The sequence below is a fragment of the Acartia tonsa genome, chromosome 4 (genome assembly GCF_053477335.1).
Source record: "Acartia tonsa isolate MP-2025a chromosome 4, ASM5347733v1, whole genome shotgun sequence".
Taxonomy (NCBI): domain Eukaryota; kingdom Metazoa; phylum Arthropoda; class Copepoda; order Calanoida; family Acartiidae; genus Acartia; species Acartia tonsa.
The window spans coordinates 29,003,772-29,024,746 of record NC_137263.1 but is presented as its reverse complement, the minus strand read 5'-3'; the positions used below and the strand labels follow the sequence as shown (position 1 = coordinate 29,024,746).

Below are 20,975 nucleotides of genomic sequence, written 5' to 3'. Positions count from 1 at the left end.
CAGGAATCATCATGCAAAGTTTGAAATCGATAGGACAATTCTAACATGCCTAAATTAACGAATAAAAGCTATCTATCTTGGACGGACCGACCCTAATTATAGAAAAGCTTCGCTTTTAATAAAAAGAGGGAGGGAGGGGAGTAATGACATCTAAACTTAAACAGTGAGCAAAATGGTCTAAATATTGAGCTAGATTCTTCAAACTTGGTACATAAGCCAAGTCCTAAAGGTACTACATCTAAATGAGAAAAAAAATTCTAGATTTTTAGGTTAGGTAAGAAAAAAAAATGCGGCAATGGGATTTTTAGGCCTTTTATTGGCGGGAAAAAGGTATAACCAACAAGCGAAATAAATTAAAAATAATTTTTGGGGGGCAAACGGAGAGTTCGTGAAATTTTCAATGTGTTGCCCCCAATGACAGCTGAAAAACAAGTTAATTGTAAGTTTATACATCAAAATAGACCAAAAAAGGTCTGAAAACACCATTTCCGCAGGTTTTTTTTGTACCTAACCTAACCTAAAAACAATTTTTTTTCATTTAGGCCTATGTACCAAGTTTCAAGAGTCCAGCTAAATATTTAGGCCATTTTGCTCACTGTTTCAAGTTTAGATGTCATTATATCAACATTGTGTGATTTTTATAGATAAAAAGTATGCATGAAGGTTTTGAATAATTTCATATTTATTGACGGATATTAGAAAAAATATAATTAACAATACTGTAAATATTACATTCATGTTTACAAAATCAATATAATCATGCTAAAGAAAACTTTTACAAAAAAAAAAACTAAACTGAAAGAATATCGAGAAAAAAAAGTAAATATATTATGTACAAGATACTTATTGTAAAAAAGGAAAATTTAAAGCAATCTTCTTTATATTTTTATTTTGCTCACTTTCATTTGAGCAAATAAACTTGGGGTTTCATCCCTGAAGTAAAATTTATATCCCTTAGATTGAAGCAAAATTATTTCCCTATAAAAAAAGTCATTTACTTAAGTTTATTAGAGATGAAAACTACTCATTCAAAATAAAAAAACAAAATTTACATATTGAGTCTTGTGATGTTAGTATAATAAATTAACATTAAATTATAGTCCGTATTGAAGTAATTGAGTGGCATATTCAGAACCAATAAGATTGCGACAGATCAAAGAAAATTCTCTCACGGTTTCTTGGAGCTTTCTCTTATTGGCTCTCTCCTGAAAAATAATATTTTATAAAGTTTCATAAAGAAATATTTTGGTCCAACTTTAATCTAAAATAATGTTATGGTAAAAATATGCTATGTATAGTGTATACATAATCAATAAAAATATGTAATTGTATACCTAAAGAAAATATTTTACACTTGTAAGATAATGAGGAAAAAGATTTGTTGATACAATTTTCCTTACCCTAAGAACTGTAGTTTTAAATGTTTCTTTCTGTTCTTTTGTACAATATTCAGATGGGAAGTTTGGAGTTACCACCATTGCGTTCAGGTATCTGTAATAATAACAACTGTTAACTCGGTTTGATAATTCTTGGATAGCAAATAAAATACGTTGCCACGAAATACGAAATTGATCCTTTAATTTCTTATTTATTTTCCATTTTATTATCCGCGGATTTAATACATTGCACCGATAAACAACTAATGAAATATTATTAAATTTTACTAGAACTTTTTTTAACAAAGCAGATGTAAAATAAAATTACCTGTTCAGATTATCAAAATACTTTTTATTTAATGCAAGAAGAATATCCGTATAATAATCAAGGAATGTTCGGTTTGCCTCTCCTCCAATACATCTCATTATCTAGAACAAGTCAATTTTAAAAATTAAATTCATTTTGGCTAAGTACCTAGAGGTTGGCCTAGTACTCATTGCAGAAGGTTATTAATTCTATTATCAGGAAATAAATTGATCGAGAAATCGATAAATTGATGTACCCACCCATAATTATAACCAACAAAATTACCCCATATGAAGATTAAAATTATTGCTAGTAAAGTTTGGACACTGCACTGTTGGATTGTACTCTACAACCAAGATTTAATAAAAAGTGCCAAAGTTTCAAAGCTAACGAATGCAGGTATAAGGTATAGCCAACGGTAAATTAAATCTTAAATAATATTTTGGGGGCAAATGGAGAGGTCGTCAATTTTACGATATAGTGCCCCCAAAGACAGCTGAAAAACACGTATAGGTTTCGTGATTTTTTTTCCTAATTAATATCGTTATTGGTATAAGCTGTAACAAATGAGAGAACGTGTTATATATAATTTGGGGACCAATATAATAAGCAGTCCAGTGTCTTCTCCCTCCATGATATCAATTAACATCTAGCTATATATTAAAATGGCCCGTTGTATATGCAAATATATTTTGGTTTCAAACAATATTATAAATCAAATTCTTTATATTTTTACTATGTAATCTAAATATGGTGACAAGAAGTATTGAAGGCATAGAAATTATAATTATGGACGCTTAAAGAATTATAATAAATAGAAAGAAAGTATGAACCTGCATGAATAAAGCTTCTCCGTGACTATTAACCAGGGGAACCAGACTTTCTGCCTCCCTGGACACATTGATCAGATGCGTCAGGAATGTGGCAGCGGACTTCACCGGGTGCTGCTCAGGCATGGTCAAGGAGTGAATGGCACACTGAACCAAAATATTAGAATCCATCTCGTTGTTTATGAAGAGTCCTGTCTGCTTTTTTAGAACTTGTGCCAACATGGCAAAGAAGCAGTCAATTAGTTCAGTATGATCAGACATAGTCACCCCTGACTGTATGGTTCTAATGGTCAAGGCACACAGTTCATTTAATAATCCTTTCAGTGGCTGCTGCATATCTGCATCGCGGCCGTACATTATAAAGAACTGCTTGACAAGATCCAACGCAGATGGTTGTGGGGACACGCGGTAGCAAGCCATGGTCAGGTTTACAACATCCTGTGTCAGCGGTCTTATTTCTGCTTGCAAAGTAGATACACTTTGCTTTAACAACATGCAAACTGAATTTATGATCTCTGGATCATCTGTGTTGTGTTCACAAATACTGCTCAGCAACGGCAGACACTGTTTAACAATGACAAAGACTGGTTGCTGTGCTGGCTCGCCACGGCTGTCTGTGGGCCGGCAGGTTTCACTCTCTGGCTGGTCGTCAGCCCGTCGGGAGATATTCAATGTTTGAAACAGTGTGCTCATCAGTTTTAACACAAATATCACTTTAGCCCTAAACATAAATTATTAGGTATTTACAAAAGCAGAAAAAAAACTCATAAAATCCCCAAAATATTCTAAAAATTTTAATTATATTAACTTTGAAGTTTTGGGAATTTTGATGGTTAAGGGCTGTTTTTCCACACTAGATGCTTGGGGTGTAACCGCTTGTTACCAAGATCAATAAAGAAAAAAATGTTAAATAGCCCCCCTTTAGATGCTATTTGTTTACCTTATTTGTGGATCTGATTGTTTAGTACTAGCAGTGCCCAGGGAGCTGAGCATCTGTAAATGAGGTGCAACTATTGGCTCCAGCCGGGGCAAGATGTGCTGGGATGGCAGCAGTGATAACATCTCACCTAAAAATTTTATATTAAAAAAAATATAATCTTATATGGTGGAAAAATACGGATTTTGTAGAAAGGTCACTAGGTACCCAAGTATTTTATGAAATTATTTTTAAAAAAATCATTTTATGATCATTTTACTTAAACACAGATAAATATCAATGTTTGTTAAATGCTCTTTGGTGAGTAATTCTTGTTCTTACAAACAAAAATACTCTATTAATCTAATGTTATTGTTGAATTACTTCAACTTTAGTATTTAATTTTTGAGAAATGAATATAGAATACGTGAATATTGTGAGAGATTCTCGTATAAACTGATTAAATATTTCTTCTAGTTGCTAATATAACGAGACCCTCCATCAACTCCCCTTATCTCATCCCCTCCCACTGGAGGAACAAACTGTCCAATAAATGAGGACCATAGCTTAGTAGCAACCTAAATTCACAAAATTTCTGCTGTCATAATATCTGCGTTTTCTTTATCCATAATAAAGAATACATTATTGCGAGTAATTTTCTATTATTGTTTAACCTTACCTAATGGATACATTAGTCTAATAATTTCATTAGTTTGTAGGTTATTTGACTGTATGGCACGATGAATGGCTTCAATAACATCTCCAGCAAATGGCTGCATACACTCGTTACAATCTCGGGAAATGTCCTTGAGAGCCATTGTAGCTGCTAGGCTTAGCTCTAAACCAGATTATTATTATGTTTTGCTTAATTTAATTCTAATCATTGAAAGAAATATTTGTCTGCTAAGGGGGGGGGAAGTTCTGACACATTTGCGTAAACCTGGTGTATAGGCTTTATCTTTGGACTGAGAGGATAGGTTATTAGGGATAAAATCATTCTTAATATGATAAATTTCCCCCAGATTTAAGCTTTTTTGGATAGGCCTCCAGGTTCCGGAGCTCCAGGCCTCCAGGTGGTCTCTGTACAGGTAAAAATTAAAAATAAGATTTTTTTTTGAAGAGTTAGAGGTTAACTTATAAAACAAAATATGCTTCTTTTTGATTGTTATTCACATATTTGAAGAAAAAACATACATATTTTGTCTCATAAGCTGACATCTAACTCTTAAAAAAAAAATTTTTTTTTCATTTTTACCTGTAGAGAGACCACCTGGAGGCCTGGAGCTCCGGAACCTGGAGGGGTCATCTCAAAAAACGCCTATCTCAGAAAACGCCTATCTCAAAAAACGCCCATCTCAGAAAACGCTTATCTCAAAAAACGCCCATCTCAGAAAACGCCTATCTCAAAAAACGCCCATCTCAGAAAACGCCTATTTCAAAAAACGCCTTTTACATAAAATGCCTACTAGGTTTTAAAAAATAAATCATAATTTATAGCCAGTATTCAATAGAATAATAAAATACTTGTCATTCATGATCTATTATATATAACACAAATAAACAGTTACCAAATCAACCAGTCAATAAACTATGTACAAAGATGGATAAAATGGTAAATTAAAGAGTAGCTGCTATATTAAGAGAATAGGGAAGGTTTAAATAAATGGGGGATGGGAGAAAATTATTGGAGGGAGAACTCATTAGAGGAAAGGGTTTAATTATTGAAGCTTATTCAAAAGTACATCATTTTTTAATCTGATAAAAATAAGAAGGAATATAGGGAAAAGACATTAAAATACCCTCACCCTATTTTTTCCCCCAAAATTTATCATCTATGGAAAGTAAGATATAACAAAATTGCTTAATAATTTTAATTTTTTATTTTGAGGAACAGCTATATAATTATAATTAATTTATAATTTATGATAATAATTCTAAACTTATCTTTTATTTTAAGGAACAGCTATATAATTCTGATAATTTTAAAGCATATCATACTCAATAAATATTTTGTATATTATTTGTGTATGTTAATAATTATACAATATGAATCTAAAATTTCTTTTAAGCATAATAAAAGCCAGATCAAAATTCCACAACTTCTTTATGAATATCTCTTAACAAATTTACTTGGAGGCTTATCCAAAAAATCTTAAAACTTGGGAAAATTCATTATATAAGAATGATTTTATCTTTTATAACCTATCCTCTCCGTCCAAAGATAAAGCCTATATTCACTGTTTACGCAAATGTGTCAAAACTTCCCCCCCTCTTTTTAAAAAGCAAACCTTTAGTATGTTGTTGCTCAAAATGCTTTAAAAAATAAAAAGTGCCTAAGGAATGTACAAGAGTGACATTATACTTCAGGGATAGATATTTTGAATAAGAAGATTTATAATGTACATATTGTACAATATTCACAATACCTTAGACTGGCATGTTTCACTACAAGACAATTTTTAAAAATGTAGTAGGCATTTTATGAAAAAGGCGTTTTTTGAGATAGGCGTTTTTTGAGATGGGCGTTTTTTGAGATAGGCGTTTTCTGAGATGGGCGTTTTTTGAGATAGGCGTTTTCTGAGATAGGCGTTTTTTGAGTATAGCCACCTGGAGGCCTATCCAAAAAATCTTAAATCTGGGGGAAATTCATCATATAAGAATGATTTTATCCCTAATAACCTATCCTCTCAGTCTAAAGATGAAGCCTATACACCAGGTTTACGCAAATGTGTCAGAACTTCCCCCCCCCCTTAAACACAACGCAATTACTTCTAAGCAGTGAAGCTAGTATATAACAACGCGTAGTCCACCAGTAACTTAAAGTTAAAATTCAATCATATATCTTATCTGGAATGTAATATGCTTACTTTTGAGGCGTTACTTTTTTTGGTATAATTTCAATTATCTTGTTAAATGGTTACATATGAATATTTACAATAGGATAATATCAATCTGTTCCTTGGTTAGCCAGGGCAGCTGTTACAATCGGAATGACATGTGGCAGAAGCTGTGGAGCAATTGCAAGCCAATCAGAAAATCCGCCAATGCAGTCCAATACTGTCGAGTACACACGCATATTCTTTGTAAAGGGAATGAGCGCGAGCTTAGATAAAAATCTTGACAGCAAAGGGTTGGCGTCTTCCTCCTCTGAGTCAGCTAATGATTCAGCAACAGCATACCACGCGTGAAGGCAGGATTCTAGCGGCGGCCATGATCCTTCATTCGCTAGACATGCAGTTATTGAGACGTCCAGATTTTGTAACAATGTTTCCAGTAATATATCGCGTAGTATATTGAAGCTGTACATAATCGTATCCGCGACGTCTGTGCGGTAGCAACGGAACTGTTCCCGTTGGTCAGCTGTCCACAAGTGGTCCTGTGGGTCGTACATGGACTTGACAAGCATGGTTTGTACAAGGGCTGTATATACAGGACCAAATAGGGCTACACACATTTCATACTGTTCCGGCTCACATGCAATTATATCGTCCTTAAAAATTAAATCATAAGAAGATACTTGTACCTAATGGTTTTACCTTTTTCTTTACATTTAAAGAGTAAGATGTTTGTTTGTGTGTCCATTCTGATATTACAGACTGCTTCACAGGGATTTAGTGATAAATGAGTTTCAAAAATGAATACCTAGTCATTTTATTACTTAACAAATTGTAATAAATAAGTATTATCACAGAAAAAAATCCAGCTTAACTTGATTGAAGCTTACCTGTAGAATATACCAGAATCCGAACGGCATTTCTGAGATGGTTTCATGAGTAGGAAACTGGGCTGGACACGATGATGCCGCCAAGATGGCTGATATCATACGCAATACACATTCACGACCCTCCTGAATTAAGCATTCTTTCTTTTCAAAATATTTGATTGTTGGTGACACAAAAACGACCACAAAGGCTTAACTGTACTCATAGAAGTACAATTCCGATATAATAAATGGAAATTATTTTTGTTTACTTAGGTAGTCCCAAAAGAATTTGGAAATTTAATCCGTTGAAAAGGGCAAAGATACGAAAAAAGAAAATCTGTTAGAATAGTAACCTTAAAAATCAATCGAAAAATTGCTAAAATTAACCTTTTCAATTAAATAATCAAAACTGTCTACAAAACTTAAAATACTATTCTTATATATCACTACTAGCGGCTAAGCCCCTAGAAGCCTCTAGGAGCACTTAAGTCGACCTAATCCAATTTTAAATTTGAGTTTCAAAAGAGTAAAAAACCAATTTTATTGTGGGGAGGGGGTGAAGACACTCTCCCCAAAAATAGCTTTAAACCTTCCCAGGACCTATAAGAAGCTTCACTGTAAAGGAGAACAATATCGGTTCAGTGGTTAGCGAGATTCGGGACAGGCAAAAAACGCTTACTACTTTATGTAATAGGATAAATAAACACAGACCTGAGAGGTTGTAGACCAATCAATGAGAAGTCTAGAATGTGATTCTCCGAAGCTGATGAACAATGAGAGGACAGGTATAGCACACTCATAGCTTCCCTCGTTCATGTACTCATACAACAGCTTGTCCAGTGGTAATAACCTATGAAAAAGTTAGTTAAACAATGATGACAACAAAATAAAGAAACATCTATGATGGACATATCTTATAAGGTACAATTATGGAATAAATAAGTGCTCTATACAATAATACTAGTAATATACATAAACAATTTTACCTTATGTGTTTAAAAATGTTCGAAACGCATGTACGATTTTAGGGACATTTATTAAATAACTGCATAAAATATTATCATATTGAGACTAACCTTTTAAGTAGATTCATTAAATGATTTGGGTATTTATGTGTCTCTGGATGGGTGACCATACTCGAAAGGCTTTCAAAGGCAACGTCTGCCAATTCTTCATCTTGAGTGGCAGCTAGAAGACGCTCTATCAGCTGCTCAGATTCTTCTATTGGTACTCCAAACTGAACCCAAGCCTTAAAAATAATTTTCAAAGTTTTTAAAAAAGTTATTTGAAACGTGTTCCTAAAGATGCTAAGAATCTGTTTTTATATATAATAAAATTAAAGTTAATAAAATGAGCGCTAAAAGACATTATAAAAACCAATACCTGTATACTTTTACATGCTTGTACACTCACTTCTGAATTACTTTGTTGACTCATTACTTGGATAAGAAAATCAAGAACATCTTTCAAATTGTTTGAAAAACATGCACGCACCTTAATAAAATCAAAATATAAGATAAAACATTTAGGGATCTTAGGGGATAAGACAATGGATGATAGAATGCATCCCCAATTTATGATGAACAAAAATCAAAATAATAAATTTAAAAGTTTGGATACTGAAGTGAATATTTGTTCAACCCATTCAGATTTAATGAAAGTCCTAAAGTTTTAAAGCTAGTTAATAAATAAATGATTGTGTTTATAAAACTTTATGGAGCAGTGTGAAGTTTTCACTCCAATGTCCCTTCCCTTCCTGCCCACATCTCAATTGGAAAATAAAAATAAAATAATATTGACTCTAATCATGTGACTGGACATTCTTCAATCAAACTTGTTTAACTGTGAAAATATAATACTATACAAATAGTACCAATATTTTGTACAATTTAAAGAGTTGCTGCGCTATTAAAACTAATCCCTACCTGACTGCGTCGTTTAGAAGTCAAATAAATGGTAGTGAATTCTTCAGGAATCACAGTCAGCAACTCCAGTAATAATAGCAAAGGACGTAAATTTTCTGCTGATATCAGAGGTTGAAATTTATTCATCAAATCCTGGGTTTTAATAATCTTTTATCTTCTCCTCTTTTTTTATTGCTTGTAGCATACCTAGATATGTTAAAACTTAAATTTTATGTTAGGAAAAATATGTATTTTTTTGCATTTCACTAGGTATGACCTTTGAGCAACCAATATTTCTTGATATATAAGCAAATGGTTTAATATTTCAACTATTCGCTACTTCTAGATTTTGTCATCCTTGTTTTATTTTTTATAATTACTTAGCTCATTAATGACATCGTCCTAGTCTAAAGTAAATATAATGAAATATGTCGAATTTTCATCACCCTTGATTAAAAACCAGTTCTTTTATACTTTTAAAGAAAAACCATTTTATTTAGTAGGGTGGGTCGATTTTGGGATTTCACATTAGTAGACATTGGCAAGGGATACTGGGCCAATATAAAACCCCGTGAAACTTGAAAGAGGTTTTAAAATCCAAAAACAACGGGCGCGCGGGGGATATAAAATGTGCCCGCCCTCTTATAAAACCAAAATTAGAAATATCTTCAAAAGTTCAAAAACAGGCATGTTGCATATCAAAATGACCGCATTGAAATACGGATTACAGATCTGAAAACCATTTTTAAAAAAATTAAATCAGTCTGAAATGATTTTTAAATAACCTACCAAAATGAACAATTTTGACTAAATCAGCTGTTTTTAGGTACTTAATGAGATCTTATTCGAACTAGGAGCAATATTTTTCAAAACGGTTTTCAGATTCGTAATCACCATTTAATGCGGTCATTTTGATATGCAACATGCCTGTGTTTGAAGGAGTTTAAATTTTTGGTTTTATAAGGGAGTGGGCACTTTTTATACCCCCCGCGCGCCGGCAGCCATAAGAGCCAAGTCACTTTAAACTTGAATGGGGCTTATAATACATATATATGACTTCCACAACTTATGATAACAGTAAAATCTAAAAAAAAGGGGGAAATGGACCCAGCCTACCATTTAGATTCTTTTATCTTATTAAAAAAATTTTTTATTACTGAGAAAGAAATATCATCATTCCATTAATCTGATTGCATTTTTACAAGTCAAACGTCTCTTGTCAAATTAGATTATACAAATATTCTTTTTTTAAAAGAAACTTTTGCATTTTCTGCAATAAATATATGTATTATGAATCTTCCAAGAAAAGTATAAAATCAATCACAATAGAGGTTCTCATTTCAAAAGGGTTACCAAACTATTGCAAAGATCTCGTAATCCATGTATTACTAGGCACAATTGAAATAAAAACTAATGTTTATTAGGTACTTGACCGTAAAAAATCCCTGCTTTGTTTAATACCTAAATAAAAAAAAATATATAAGGTGCATTATTTGCCAAATGTACCACTTTTCTGCACTACCTCTCCGATTTTGTTAATACTCTATATTTTGGTCTGTTGGGTCATTCAAGGATGCTGGATGGCCAAAAAAAAGTTTCAGAGTCCCTGGATGTCTAGATATCTAGCTATCTATGAAGGTAGGTAACAAAAATGTAAAAAACACCCATTTTTTCACAATTTTAAAAATGAATTTTTTCATCAATCTTACATCCAATCTATACATTTTATACACCAAAATGATCGTTTATTCATGTAAAAAGCGCACATAATGCTATTTTGGCCAAAACTCTAATTTTACAGGGTGTCCAACAAAAAGTGTATTTTGGATATCTAGCGTAATACCCAAAATACCTGTCCAAAAAAAATCATTTTTTTTGGCTTAAATCCTGTGTTTTATCTGTGTGCATATGTGGTATATAGCGGTTCGGACCACCCGGGACTATAAGGTTGTCAAATTTCACTTTGGGACACCCTGTAAATGTGATTTTTGCGTCTGTAGAGCTAAAACTTGGTCCAAATTGGCTATTTTTTTCAAATTACTCTAATATGTGTCTTAGTATGTTTGGACATAGTGTTTTCTGACCAGATCAGTATTTTCATATTTTTTGGACACCCTGTATTTTCAAAAAAAGAGAAAAAAATTTTTTGTTTTTTTTTAAATTTTTTTCTATTTTTAAGTTACTTAAAACTGTCATATAGATACAGATTTTGACTAATAACAATAATATTTGCCTATTTTACAAATTTTTACACTTTTGGGACACCCTGTGCATGTTTTTGAAAAATGATGGTTTTTGCCCATTTATGGGGGGAAGGAGTCGTTTAAGGGCCATAGACTATTTCTTCATTTTTGTAGAACTTTTTAAGACACATCATTTGTTATTAATGCAAAAACCGCAAAAACCGAACCGTTTTGCCGTTATTCACCGCCAAAGGCGGAATTTTTTTACGTTTTTGCCGTTCCGGAGGTTCTAATGGGCATTTGTGGTAAGAAAACGTTGATTTATCAAGATAACTGTGAAATACTTTTATTTAGGTAATTTAATTTACTAAATTTCATGTGAAGTAAATTTTTTTGTATATCCAACCGATTTTTGTCAAAAGGAATTTCAAATGCACATGATTTATGTTTCTTTTATCACTTATGTTATAGCAATTATTTATGTTATATTCACTTCATTTTCTTGTTTTAACAATTGAAATCCATCTCGACGAAAAACGGTTAGCTACACAAAAAATTTTACTTAATATGAAATTTAGTAAATTAAATTACCTAAATAAAAGTATTTAAGAGGGATCTTTATAAATCAACGCTTTCTTACCACAAATGCCCATTAGAACCTCCGGAACGGCAAAAACGTAAAAAAATTCCGCCTTTGGCGGTGAATAACGGCAAAACGGTTCGGTTTTTGCGGTTTTTGCATAAATAACAAATGATGTTTCTTGAAAAGTTCTACAAAAATGAAGAAATAGTCTATGGCCCTTAAACGACTCCTTCCCCCCATAAATGGGCAAAAACCATCATTTTTCAAAAACATGCACAGGGTGTCCCAAAAGTGTAAAAATTTGTAAAATAGGCAAATATTATTGTTATTAGTCAAAATCTGTATCTATATGACAGTTTTAAGTAACTTAAAAATAGAAAAAAAATTTAAAAAAAAACAAAAAAAAATTTTTCTCTTTTTTTGAAAATACAGGGTGTCCAAAAAATATAAAAATATTGATCTGGTCAGAAAACACTATGGCCAAACATACTAAGACACATATTAGAGTAATTTGAAAAAAATAGCCAATTTGGACCAAGTTTTAGCTCTACAGACGCAAAAATTACATTTACAGGGTGTCCCAAAGTGAAATTTGACAACCTTATAGTCCCGGATGGTCCGAACCGTTATATCACATATGCACACAGATAAAACACAGGATTTAAGCCAAAAAAAAATGATTTTTTTTGGACAGGTATTTTGGGTATTACGCTAGATATCCAAAATATACTTTTTGTTGGACAACCTGTAAAATTAGAGTTTTGGCCAAAATAGCATTATGTGCGCTTTTTACATGAATAAACGATCATTTTGGTGTATAAAATGTATAGATTGGATGTAAGATTGATGAAAAAATTCATTTTTAAAATTGTGAAAAAATGGGTGTTTTTTACATTTTTGTTACCTACCTTCATAGATAGCTAGATATCTAGACATCCAGGGACTCTGAAACTTTTTTTTGGCCATCCAGCATCCTTGAATGACCCAACGGACCAAAATATAGAGTATTAACAAAATCGGAGAGGTAGTGCAGAAAAGTGGTACATTTGGCAAATAATGCACCATAAATATGAAGATAAATGATATTTGTTCCTTGATGGGATTTTCCCAAGTGTGACCAATACTGTGTATGACCAAGCCGGCCACAGCCACACATATTCTAGTGAGCACAATCTTAGGACCAGTGTAGGTTACCACTGTGTCCATAAGGCGCTGCCGTAGGCCTGGTATCTAAATATAATTTCATAGGATATTTACTTATAGGACAACTTTCTTATGGGTTGAGTGTCATCTTTTATATGATTTTGCTGATTTAAAAAGTTTGAAAATATTTGATATTATCATGATGACCAGACATTTCTAAGGATTTAATATTTAAGGTGTACTTTCTTGAAAAAAGACAAATATAGACTTATCCTCTACTAGCGGCTTCCAGTCCCCTTCATTCTCCATTCTGAGACCTCATGCAGAAAAATGTTTTTTTTTCTCGTAAATAATGAGCCATATACTAGAGCAGAAACGTTTATAAAGTTAATTAAAAAACAAACAAAAAAGCTTCATATGTATTCTTCTTACAACTTTTTTTACTATGAAAGGACTTATTAACAAAAAAAAAGATATTATCTAATACCTGTTCAGGTTTCAGTTCCATCCATCCTCGGGAAACCTTAATTTTAATAATTAAAAGGCGTGGTTGCACGAAGTGCATTTAAACTTGAATTTAGTGAACTGCATATTTCATTCTGTTCAATGGTTTAAAACTACATCTATAGGACAAATATTTGAAAGAATTTTAAGTTTCTACCAGGTAGTTTTAAAATATCAAGACTTAAAACTCATATTTTATGGATATATGCAACATAAATGATTGTCCAGTTTTCACAAAAACAGCATGATGACTATTTTGATGGTGCCTAATTAATTGCTTTTTATTGTAATACCAAATTATAGGTATATGTTAGATGGTATTCTTATAACTTATGCTTGCAATCAAACTTGTTAAATGCACTTCATGCAACTATCCCTTTGGGTTTATTTTATTTTGATTTAAAGGTTAATTGGTAATTTTTAATAAAAATAGTTTTATCTTAACATCACTTAAAAACTAATAAATAATTCACCTTTAGTGCCAGACAGGAGGCGCCAAAGAACTGTACTTCCGGTGCTTTATTTTGTTGTATAAGATCCCAAGAAAAGCTCCAAGCTTGAGGAGATATCTGTGCAACTGTTAACCACTCATGGGTTGCCTAATATAATATTGTTAATGCTATAAAGAAATAAAAAGTTATGGACAATGAAATTTAACCTTTATGAAAGTCAATTGATACATCATTTATTGAAGGCAAAGTTGTGACTGTTCTTTAACTTTAATATGATAAAACTTGTGTAAAAAACTTGTTAAAGAAATCTTATTTGGCAAAAAGGTTCCCCTATTTACCTGAGTAGATATTGATTGATAGAATTGAAGAACAGCTTGCTCCACATTCTCAGCTGTAAATGCCACAGCAGCCATTTTAAAAATACTTTACTTTAGCAATGGATATACCTATTTTTCATTATGTTCTGAAATATCTTGGGTGGTTAGAACAACACACAATAATGTTGTCCGTGTCAATTTCTTTAACCATTTAACAATAACATAACCAACAAGCAAATTACAAAAGAAATAGATATTTATACGAAGATTTTTTCATTGCTTTGAGCAATTTGTACCTAATAACATTAAATGCAAGATAATTTAAAGAAATAAAATGTTGATGCGACACATTAAAAATATTATTTTTACCTAATGCACTAAGAAATATGAAATTTTAGAGATAATGCACTATTAATTATGATAGGTTGTTATTAGGTAATATTATTGTAAGCAGCTTAAAGCACAAATCACAAAAAAATACATCAATATAACTAAGAATTCATTTTTTTCTCAAGTTCTTCCTGTCCTGGGTCTAGAATCCCGCCCACCGGCGGTCATTATTCTTTTCTTGCCGCCGACACCACCTCTGCCACCACGCGCCGCCGACTTTGGCGGCGGAGACTTAGGGCGGAGCTGCTCGATTCTATCAGTGCAGCCGGTGGTTAGGCCATTTGCCATGTAGGATTGATATTTGTTCCAGTCATAGTTGCTGTTGGATAGATCAGGACCAACTGTTAGCCATCCTAAATATTTTACATTTAAAAACTTTGTGCTACAAAATCAGTTCTCTACGTTGTTAGAGTTACATAATAAAAAGAAAAGGATAATGGATAAAAATCAAGCAATTGAATATTACGACAACAAATGTTATACCTATCAACATAGACGTCCAAGGGGGGGGGGGGTAATGGGGCGATTACCCCCCCCCCCAAACGGCACCCCCAAAATTTTTTTCATTTTACTCCCCCATTTAAAATTTATCCCTACCCTGGGGGTGCCGTAGGCACCCCCAACCATTTAGGATGGGGTATTTACCCCCCCAAACAATTTTTGGGGGGTAAATACCCCCCCAAAAATAAAAAATCTCTAACAAAAAAAATTTTTCGCGCATTTTTAATACTAAATTTTTGATAAAATTTAAATTACCCACCCCAAAAAATTTTACCCCGGGGGTAAATTTTGGGGGGGGTAAACCAATTTTACCCCTGCCAACAGATTTCAGGGGGGGTAATTACCCCCCCCCCCCCAAGCAAATTTTACCCCCGGGGTAACCCCCCCAAAACAGAATTACCCCCCCAAAACAGAATTACCCCCCCTTAAAAAAATTTTACCCCCCCCCCCAAAATAAAAAGCTTGGACGCCCCTGCCTATCAAAGCTTTTTTGAGTAACATGTTCCTACTAGTTACCAATCTTCATTTCCATACCAAAGGGGGGGGGGGGAAATGTGGTGACTCGTCACACGACATACCAGCAATTTTATTTTGGGTGCTACTCCCTTAGTTTTAGAGATAATTGGATGAAATCTTTTGGGCTGGGTCACTAATTACCCCAACTATTGGTATCTTTAAAAAAAACAGCGGCGGGACCGCCGCTCCCGCCGCCCGCCGCCGTTTTCCGCCGCCACCAAAAAAAAAATTTTATTGCATTTTTTTACTGACCTACCTAAAAAGATTTTGTTTCAATATCTTTAAAAGCACAGGAGTAGCACTGAATTTAAGATATACCTTGATAAACGAGAATTTGAAAGTCCCACCGCAGGGGTGCTTGTAAGGGGAAAAATTTTTGAAAAAATTAACATGGTCTCAAATTGCCTAATTCGGCGTGAAATGCAATAAAAAAAATTTTTTTGGTGGCGGCAGAAAACGGCGGCGGGCGGCGGTCACGCCGCTGTTTTTTTTTTTAAAGATACCAATAGTTGGGGTAATTAGTGACCCAGCCCAAAAGATTTCATCCAATTATCTCTAAAACTAAGGGAGTAGCACCCAAAATAAAATTGCTGGTATGTCGTGTGACGAGTCACCACATTCCCCCCCCCCCCCTTTAATCACCAAAAAAAGCTTAAATAGAATTCCCATGCGCGGTTGTAAAGCACCGGTTTTTAATCTTGTGCAATAAAGAAAAAAATTTTATTAGAATACTTTACACACATTTAGTTTAAGCTGTCTCGATTACTACATAAAATTATAAAACTGACCTGGCCTTATTGACTGATCCCTGCCAAATATATGAAGCCTTCGTTTTCCCAGGCAAAAGTGTTCAGCAATATGAAACATTTCTACTGGCTTCTCGAGAGAACCATGCTCTGGCTCCTCGTCAATAATGAGATCAATGTCAACATTTGCGTGGATAAAGTCTCCGTCTGTAGAGCGTCGTACAGTTCCCTAAAATAAATCATCATATAATCAATCGTTACAAGGGTAAGTAAGATCCTCAGGAATCAGAGCCAGAAATTATTTAATCTAACACCCGGGTCATTACACGACCATTGTAAGGATTTCTAACTAAATGGTAATATGTTTCGTCTATTCAAGGATCCAAGCAGATGTTAGGTGGTACTGTTTTTAACGGCTTAAGTATGATCTTATAAAAATAAATAAGAGTAAATATTAGCTTCACTTCTTTACAGATGGTAAAATACTGCCTCCAAAAAGGATTTTTAATGTTTATATTTATAGTTGAAGATATTACAAAAATGTAATTTACCTTAATGCCCATTAAACAATGTTCTTTTGTTCTTGTAAGAACAGCTTTTGGTTCCATCAGTGAATGTTGACCTGAAAAATAAAATACTTAAAAACAAACTTTTCATTTGCTTATACAAAATACCAAATAAAAATAGTTTTATAATAAAACAACATCAAACCTAGTCAGTCCTCATAGTCAAAGTTGAAATCAATTATATGAGCTCGTGCCAAAAATATTCATGCATATGTTTTTATCTCAACCATAGATATGAAAAAAATAAAGGCAACAACATGATGTAAAAATATATTTTCAAACCTTTATTTTTCATATTGGTACGAATCCAGCAAATATCTTCACAGCGCCTAAAAAATATATTTATAGTTACCTAACTTGCAATAAGTGACGTAAGGAAATAATGTAAGGGAAATTTGAATATTCAAAATTATATTAATATGTTTAGTAGCGAAGCTACTCTAAGGATCGAAACATCTGTCTGTCTATCTGTCCGTATGACACGTAATTGAGAATCGTGATTTTCTCGGCTTATATAAATGTAAAATAGTTTCTGATGTTCGAGAGAAATTGTTATTTTTTATAAATCTGACCTGAAGCCCCAATTTTGTAGACAAAGCCTGCCTAGATCCAAGCCATCACTGCTGCCACACCACAAGAAGACAAAGCTACGCTGTGCAGATATCTCTACAATATCCAGCGCCATAATCTTGTCCCAGTCCCAGAACTTTGTATTCGAAACTCCATACGTACGACTGTACTCCTCCAGCGGGGGCTCAATTAGGATAACATCAAACTTTGTGTTCAACTGTTTGAGGTCATAGTTCTCCAGGTCGCATTTCAGGTACATTGGTGGGTGGGCAGTGGTGGATATCAAGTCATCCTTCAGCCTAATCAATTCCTGCAATTTTGGATACTCTTCAAATCTATTCGTCAAGCCAGTATCACGGATAAAGTTTTGCGGACGTTGTCCAGTGTCAACAAAGTTTTGGCTATAATCATTGTGAGGGTTCAGAGATTGGGTTCCTTTCAGAAAGGCGGTGGAGTCTCTAAACTCTTGTTCTTTGCTTTCATCTTGTTCTTGTTCTTCTTGACTGTCAACACTTAGTTCTTTCTTCTAGAAATATATTATTACAAATTTTCAAATATTTATAAAATTTGTTTTTGGCACTAACAGAAAAATGCCCAATGAATTTCAAGAAGTTGCACATGAACGAGGACAACTAATTATATAAGTAAAGCTCCAGAAACAAGCGAACAATATAAAATTAAGTTGTTCGATATTCTGACGAACAAACCCTTAAAACTTTAAGTAAGCTTTGTTAATATAAATATTAAATATTTTTTATTACCTTTTTAACATCTGAACCTAATGCTTCTGATAAATCATCAACACCTTAATATATTTTGATTTATTAATTACACTAAAATAAACAACGGTTATACTAATATATGTACTTGTTCCTATACTTCGATTAAATTTTGAACTAATATATAGATATTCATTATATGCCTATTTATATTAACTAGGTACAAATTCTTCTATAAAAAATGCTCTCTTATAAGAAAAGTCACTTTATATTTTTAAATGGTAGACTTCTCTCTCATTTTTTGGCTTCGCAATCATGGAGGTTGTCTCTATTTTTTTACTATTTTTTTGCATTGAAAATATATTTAAAACCATACCCAATGAATGTTTCAACAGTTCTTTCCTTTTCTTTGATTTTTCCCGTAACTCTTTGACTAAATTACTGGGCATTTTTTAACATCTGCAAATATCAATTAATTTTTATTCATATCAAAAGTTAACTAAAGTTTTAAGTTAGGTGTATTTATGAATTTTGAGCTTTTTTCTCTAAATTCTCAGCGCGCATTTTCTTTTTCAATTCTCTTTCTTCTTTTACCAAAACCTTTTCTCTTTCCTGAATTTTCGTTTTCATAATTTCATCATTAGGATTAACATCATAACCAAACTCCTCCTTAAGTTCAGCCAAAATTCTATTCCTCCTCTCAGTAGCTCCCAGGGCCAAGCGATTTCTCTGTTGAACTCTGGTCTGCCAGTTGGCCACGTTGGTGGCGTGCTTAGCAAGGTTCTCATCAATCAGTTTTTCTCTTTCCATTCTTATTTTGATCAGATCTTGTTTCTCTTGGTTGACTTGATCAATCATTTGTCTTAAAGGAACAGGTTGGTATAAGCTCTCCCACTCCTTGAAAAAAAATTTATACTCTCATTTTCTTTAACAAACTTACATGGCCAATAATAATTCTAGTAAAAGCTAGTTTATCCAGGTTTTTACTAAGGATCTCTAAAACAGCCAGATCCATTAAACTATGCTTTTAGGGAAGTTAAATATTAGAACATTGACAATCAGAAAATTTAAGAAATACTACATATCGATATAACATTATTTTTTGTAATTTCAAGTGTAAATTTTTCCTTTGCTAGCTGCACATCCTGTTCAGTTGGCCACAATTCTCCAGGATTAATACCGGTCATCCTACTGCCATATCTACCAAGCATTGTCCTTTTAAATTTGCGTCCTCTGTGATTGTCACTGTACTGAAAAGAAACGCCAACATATGGCGGTTTACCATTAAGTATTTGGCGGTCAGAGGCGGCTAGGCGAGATTTGTTGCGCCTGGCTTCAATATATTCGTCTCTTGCCTCTCGTTTTAAAGCTTCAATTTGTTTTTGGTATTCAGCCATTTCGTCTGACTCTTCAGCTATTTCGTACATGTCAGTTTTTTTGCCTGTAAAACAATACATTAACAGAACCAAATTAAAAGGGATAGTTCCATGAAGTGCATTTAACAAAATATGGATTTTTGAATATCTGATGAAAACGGCTTGTATCCTTAACTTCTTTAACAGAAGCTTAAGATTTCGGAAATTGCTGGTACGAATGCTTTTCAGGTAGTCTTTATTGAAGTCTTAGGGCGGTTTTAAGCTAACTTTCCTGTCATCCCCCACCCGCTCCTAAGTTCAACTAGTACAATCATAGACAAATAACCAAGTTTTATAGAACACTGTCTTAAGGCCCGTAGGACCTGTAAAATGACGAAGTCCACAATGAACTAATTTACCAATAGTTGTAATTGTAAGTAACTGGTATATAAAGATATTTTTCTCTCAAAAAATGACAAAAAAATTACCTAATAAAACAACTTACCTTTTCTACTGAACGGATTCCAACTGGATAAAGAACGTACACTAATTTTATGCTCAGCAAGCACCCGTGAACATTGACGAATACTTAACATTTCTAAATATTCAAGTAATTCTGAAATATATACATGATATATTAAACCTTTTATATACCTGCAGCCGGTCTATGAAAAAACGATAACGGCATTTGATAAAAACATAATTCCGTTACAAAAAATAAATCTAATCTTAGATGATATACTTAAAAATATATCGTGAAAAATTTAGTAAAAATAGTTCCGGGGTAATTTAATGTTTATAATTTAATTTTTTCCTGATTTAGTCATTTAGGATTAAATTCAACACAAATTTGATAAAATTAAAATCTAAGATTACCCCACTAACAATAAAAAAAATAACACAAATTAAAATACTTTCCCCTAACAAAAATATATATTATATATTGAATACATAACAATCACAACCTGCAGTTTAAAATTTTACGCGGTGTTTGAACACATAAATGTCGCCTTTGCATAAAAATAAGACTTTTATGGTCTTAACTCGCAATGATAAAAATTTGAGACAGGATATCCTAATGTGTTTACAATGATAAAGAAATAACAAAAACTGTAAAAGCCAAACTTTTCATTTATTCCAAGCTAAAAGTGTTCCGGCTTAATCAGACAAAATTTATATTATATTCATTTGATATAAATCTTATTTGTTTTTAATGTAAAATTCCAAGACACAAGATGAAATCTTAACTAAAGAAAAATCCTGCAGCTGGGCAAGCTAAAATTAAATTAAAATAAATAATTTTTTTATTGGAGGATATCATTCGATTTAGAAAATAGATACCAGCGATACATACATAGTTGCAGACAGAGTTCGAGTAACAAAAGTAGACAACT

General features: G+C 32.9%; 3 protein-coding genes across 3 annotated transcripts; all 3 read right to left on the bottom strand.

Annotated features, from left to right (window-relative positions):
* Nucleotides 1-664: 664 nt before the first annotated feature.
* On the bottom strand, nt 665-14,366 carry cdm (importin-13-like protein cdm). The gene is made up of 16 exons (XM_080159433.1): nt 14,240-14,366; nt 13,923-14,048; nt 13,433-13,468; nt 12,897-13,032; nt 9,058-9,191; nt 8,516-8,626; nt 8,209-8,381; nt 7,844-7,982; nt 7,154-7,276; nt 6,390-6,919; nt 4,109-4,269; nt 3,454-3,580; nt 2,517-3,234; nt 1,705-1,805; nt 1,401-1,491; nt 665-1,205 (listed from the first exon to the last, which is right to left on the bottom strand). The coding sequence occupies exons 1-16, from the start codon at nt 14,312-14,314 to the stop codon at nt 1,095-1,097; spliced, it is 2,892 nt and encodes a 963-aa protein (XP_080015559.1). The 5' UTR covers nt 14,315-14,366; the 3' UTR covers nt 665-1,094.
* Mettl14 (methyltransferase like 14) lies at nt 14,363-18,735 on the bottom strand. The gene is made up of 7 exons (XM_080159439.1): nt 18,603-18,735; nt 18,269-18,312; nt 17,510-18,033; nt 17,220-17,266; nt 16,923-16,993; nt 16,414-16,600; nt 14,363-14,961 (listed from the first exon to the last, which is right to left on the bottom strand). The coding sequence occupies exons 1-7, from the start codon at nt 18,673-18,675 to the stop codon at nt 14,729-14,731; spliced, it is 1,179 nt and encodes a 392-aa protein (XP_080015565.1). The 5' UTR covers nt 18,676-18,735; the 3' UTR covers nt 14,363-14,728.
* On the bottom strand, nt 18,685-20,938 carry CRIF (growth arrest and DNA damage-inducible proteins-interacting protein CRIF). Its single transcript, XM_080155401.1, has 3 exons — nt 20,087-20,938; nt 19,297-19,667; nt 18,685-19,141 (listed from the first exon to the last, which is right to left on the bottom strand). Exons 1-3 carry the CDS (start codon nt 20,175-20,177, stop codon nt 18,749-18,751), a joined length of 855 nt encoding a protein of 284 aa, XP_080011527.1. The 5' UTR covers nt 20,178-20,938; the 3' UTR covers nt 18,685-18,748.
* Nucleotides 20,939-20,975: the final 37 nt, after the last annotated feature.

What these genes read in the sequence shown, in the direction of transcription:
- cdm (XM_080159433.1), bottom strand. Translation starts at nt 14,314, where the DNA reads ATGGCTGCTGTGGCATTTACAGCTGAGAATGTGGAGCAAGCTGTTCTT. An exon ending in ACAGCTGCCCTGGCTAACCA is followed by an intron (nt 4,270 to 6,389) that starts AGGAACAGATTG and finishes ATAATCTGGTTT; the next exon opens with AGAGCTAAGCCTAGCAGCTA. An exon ending in GAGAAGCTTTATTCATGCAG is followed by an intron (nt 1,806 to 2,516) that starts GTTCATACTTTC and finishes GACTTGTTCTAG; the next exon opens with ATAATGAGATGTATTGGAGG.
- Mettl14 (XM_080159439.1), bottom strand. Translation starts at nt 18,675, where the DNA reads ATGCCCAGTAATTTAGTCAAAGAGTTACGGGAAAAATCAAAGAAAAGG. An exon ending in CTACAAAATTGGGGCTTCAG is followed by an intron (nt 17,267 to 17,509) that starts GTCAGATTTATA and finishes TATATTTTTTAG; the next exon opens with GCGCTGTGAAGATATTTGCT. An exon ending in TACCAATATGAAAAATAAAG is followed by an intron (nt 16,994 to 17,219) that starts GTTTGAAAATAT and finishes TTTATTTTTCAG; the next exon opens with GTCAACATTCACTGATGGAA.
- CRIF (XM_080155401.1), bottom strand. Translation starts at nt 20,177, where the DNA reads ATGTTAAGTATTCGTCAATGTTCACGGGTGCTTGCTGAGCATAAAATT. An exon ending in GAATCCGTTCAGTAGAAAAG is followed by an intron (nt 19,668 to 20,086) that starts GTAAGTTGTTTT and finishes ATTGTTTTACAG; the next exon opens with GCAAAAAAACTGACATGTAC. An exon ending in TATCGATATGTAGTATTTCT is followed by an intron (nt 19,142 to 19,296) that starts TAAATTTTCTGA and finishes AGAAAATGAGAG; the next exon opens with TATAAATTTTTTTTCAAGGA.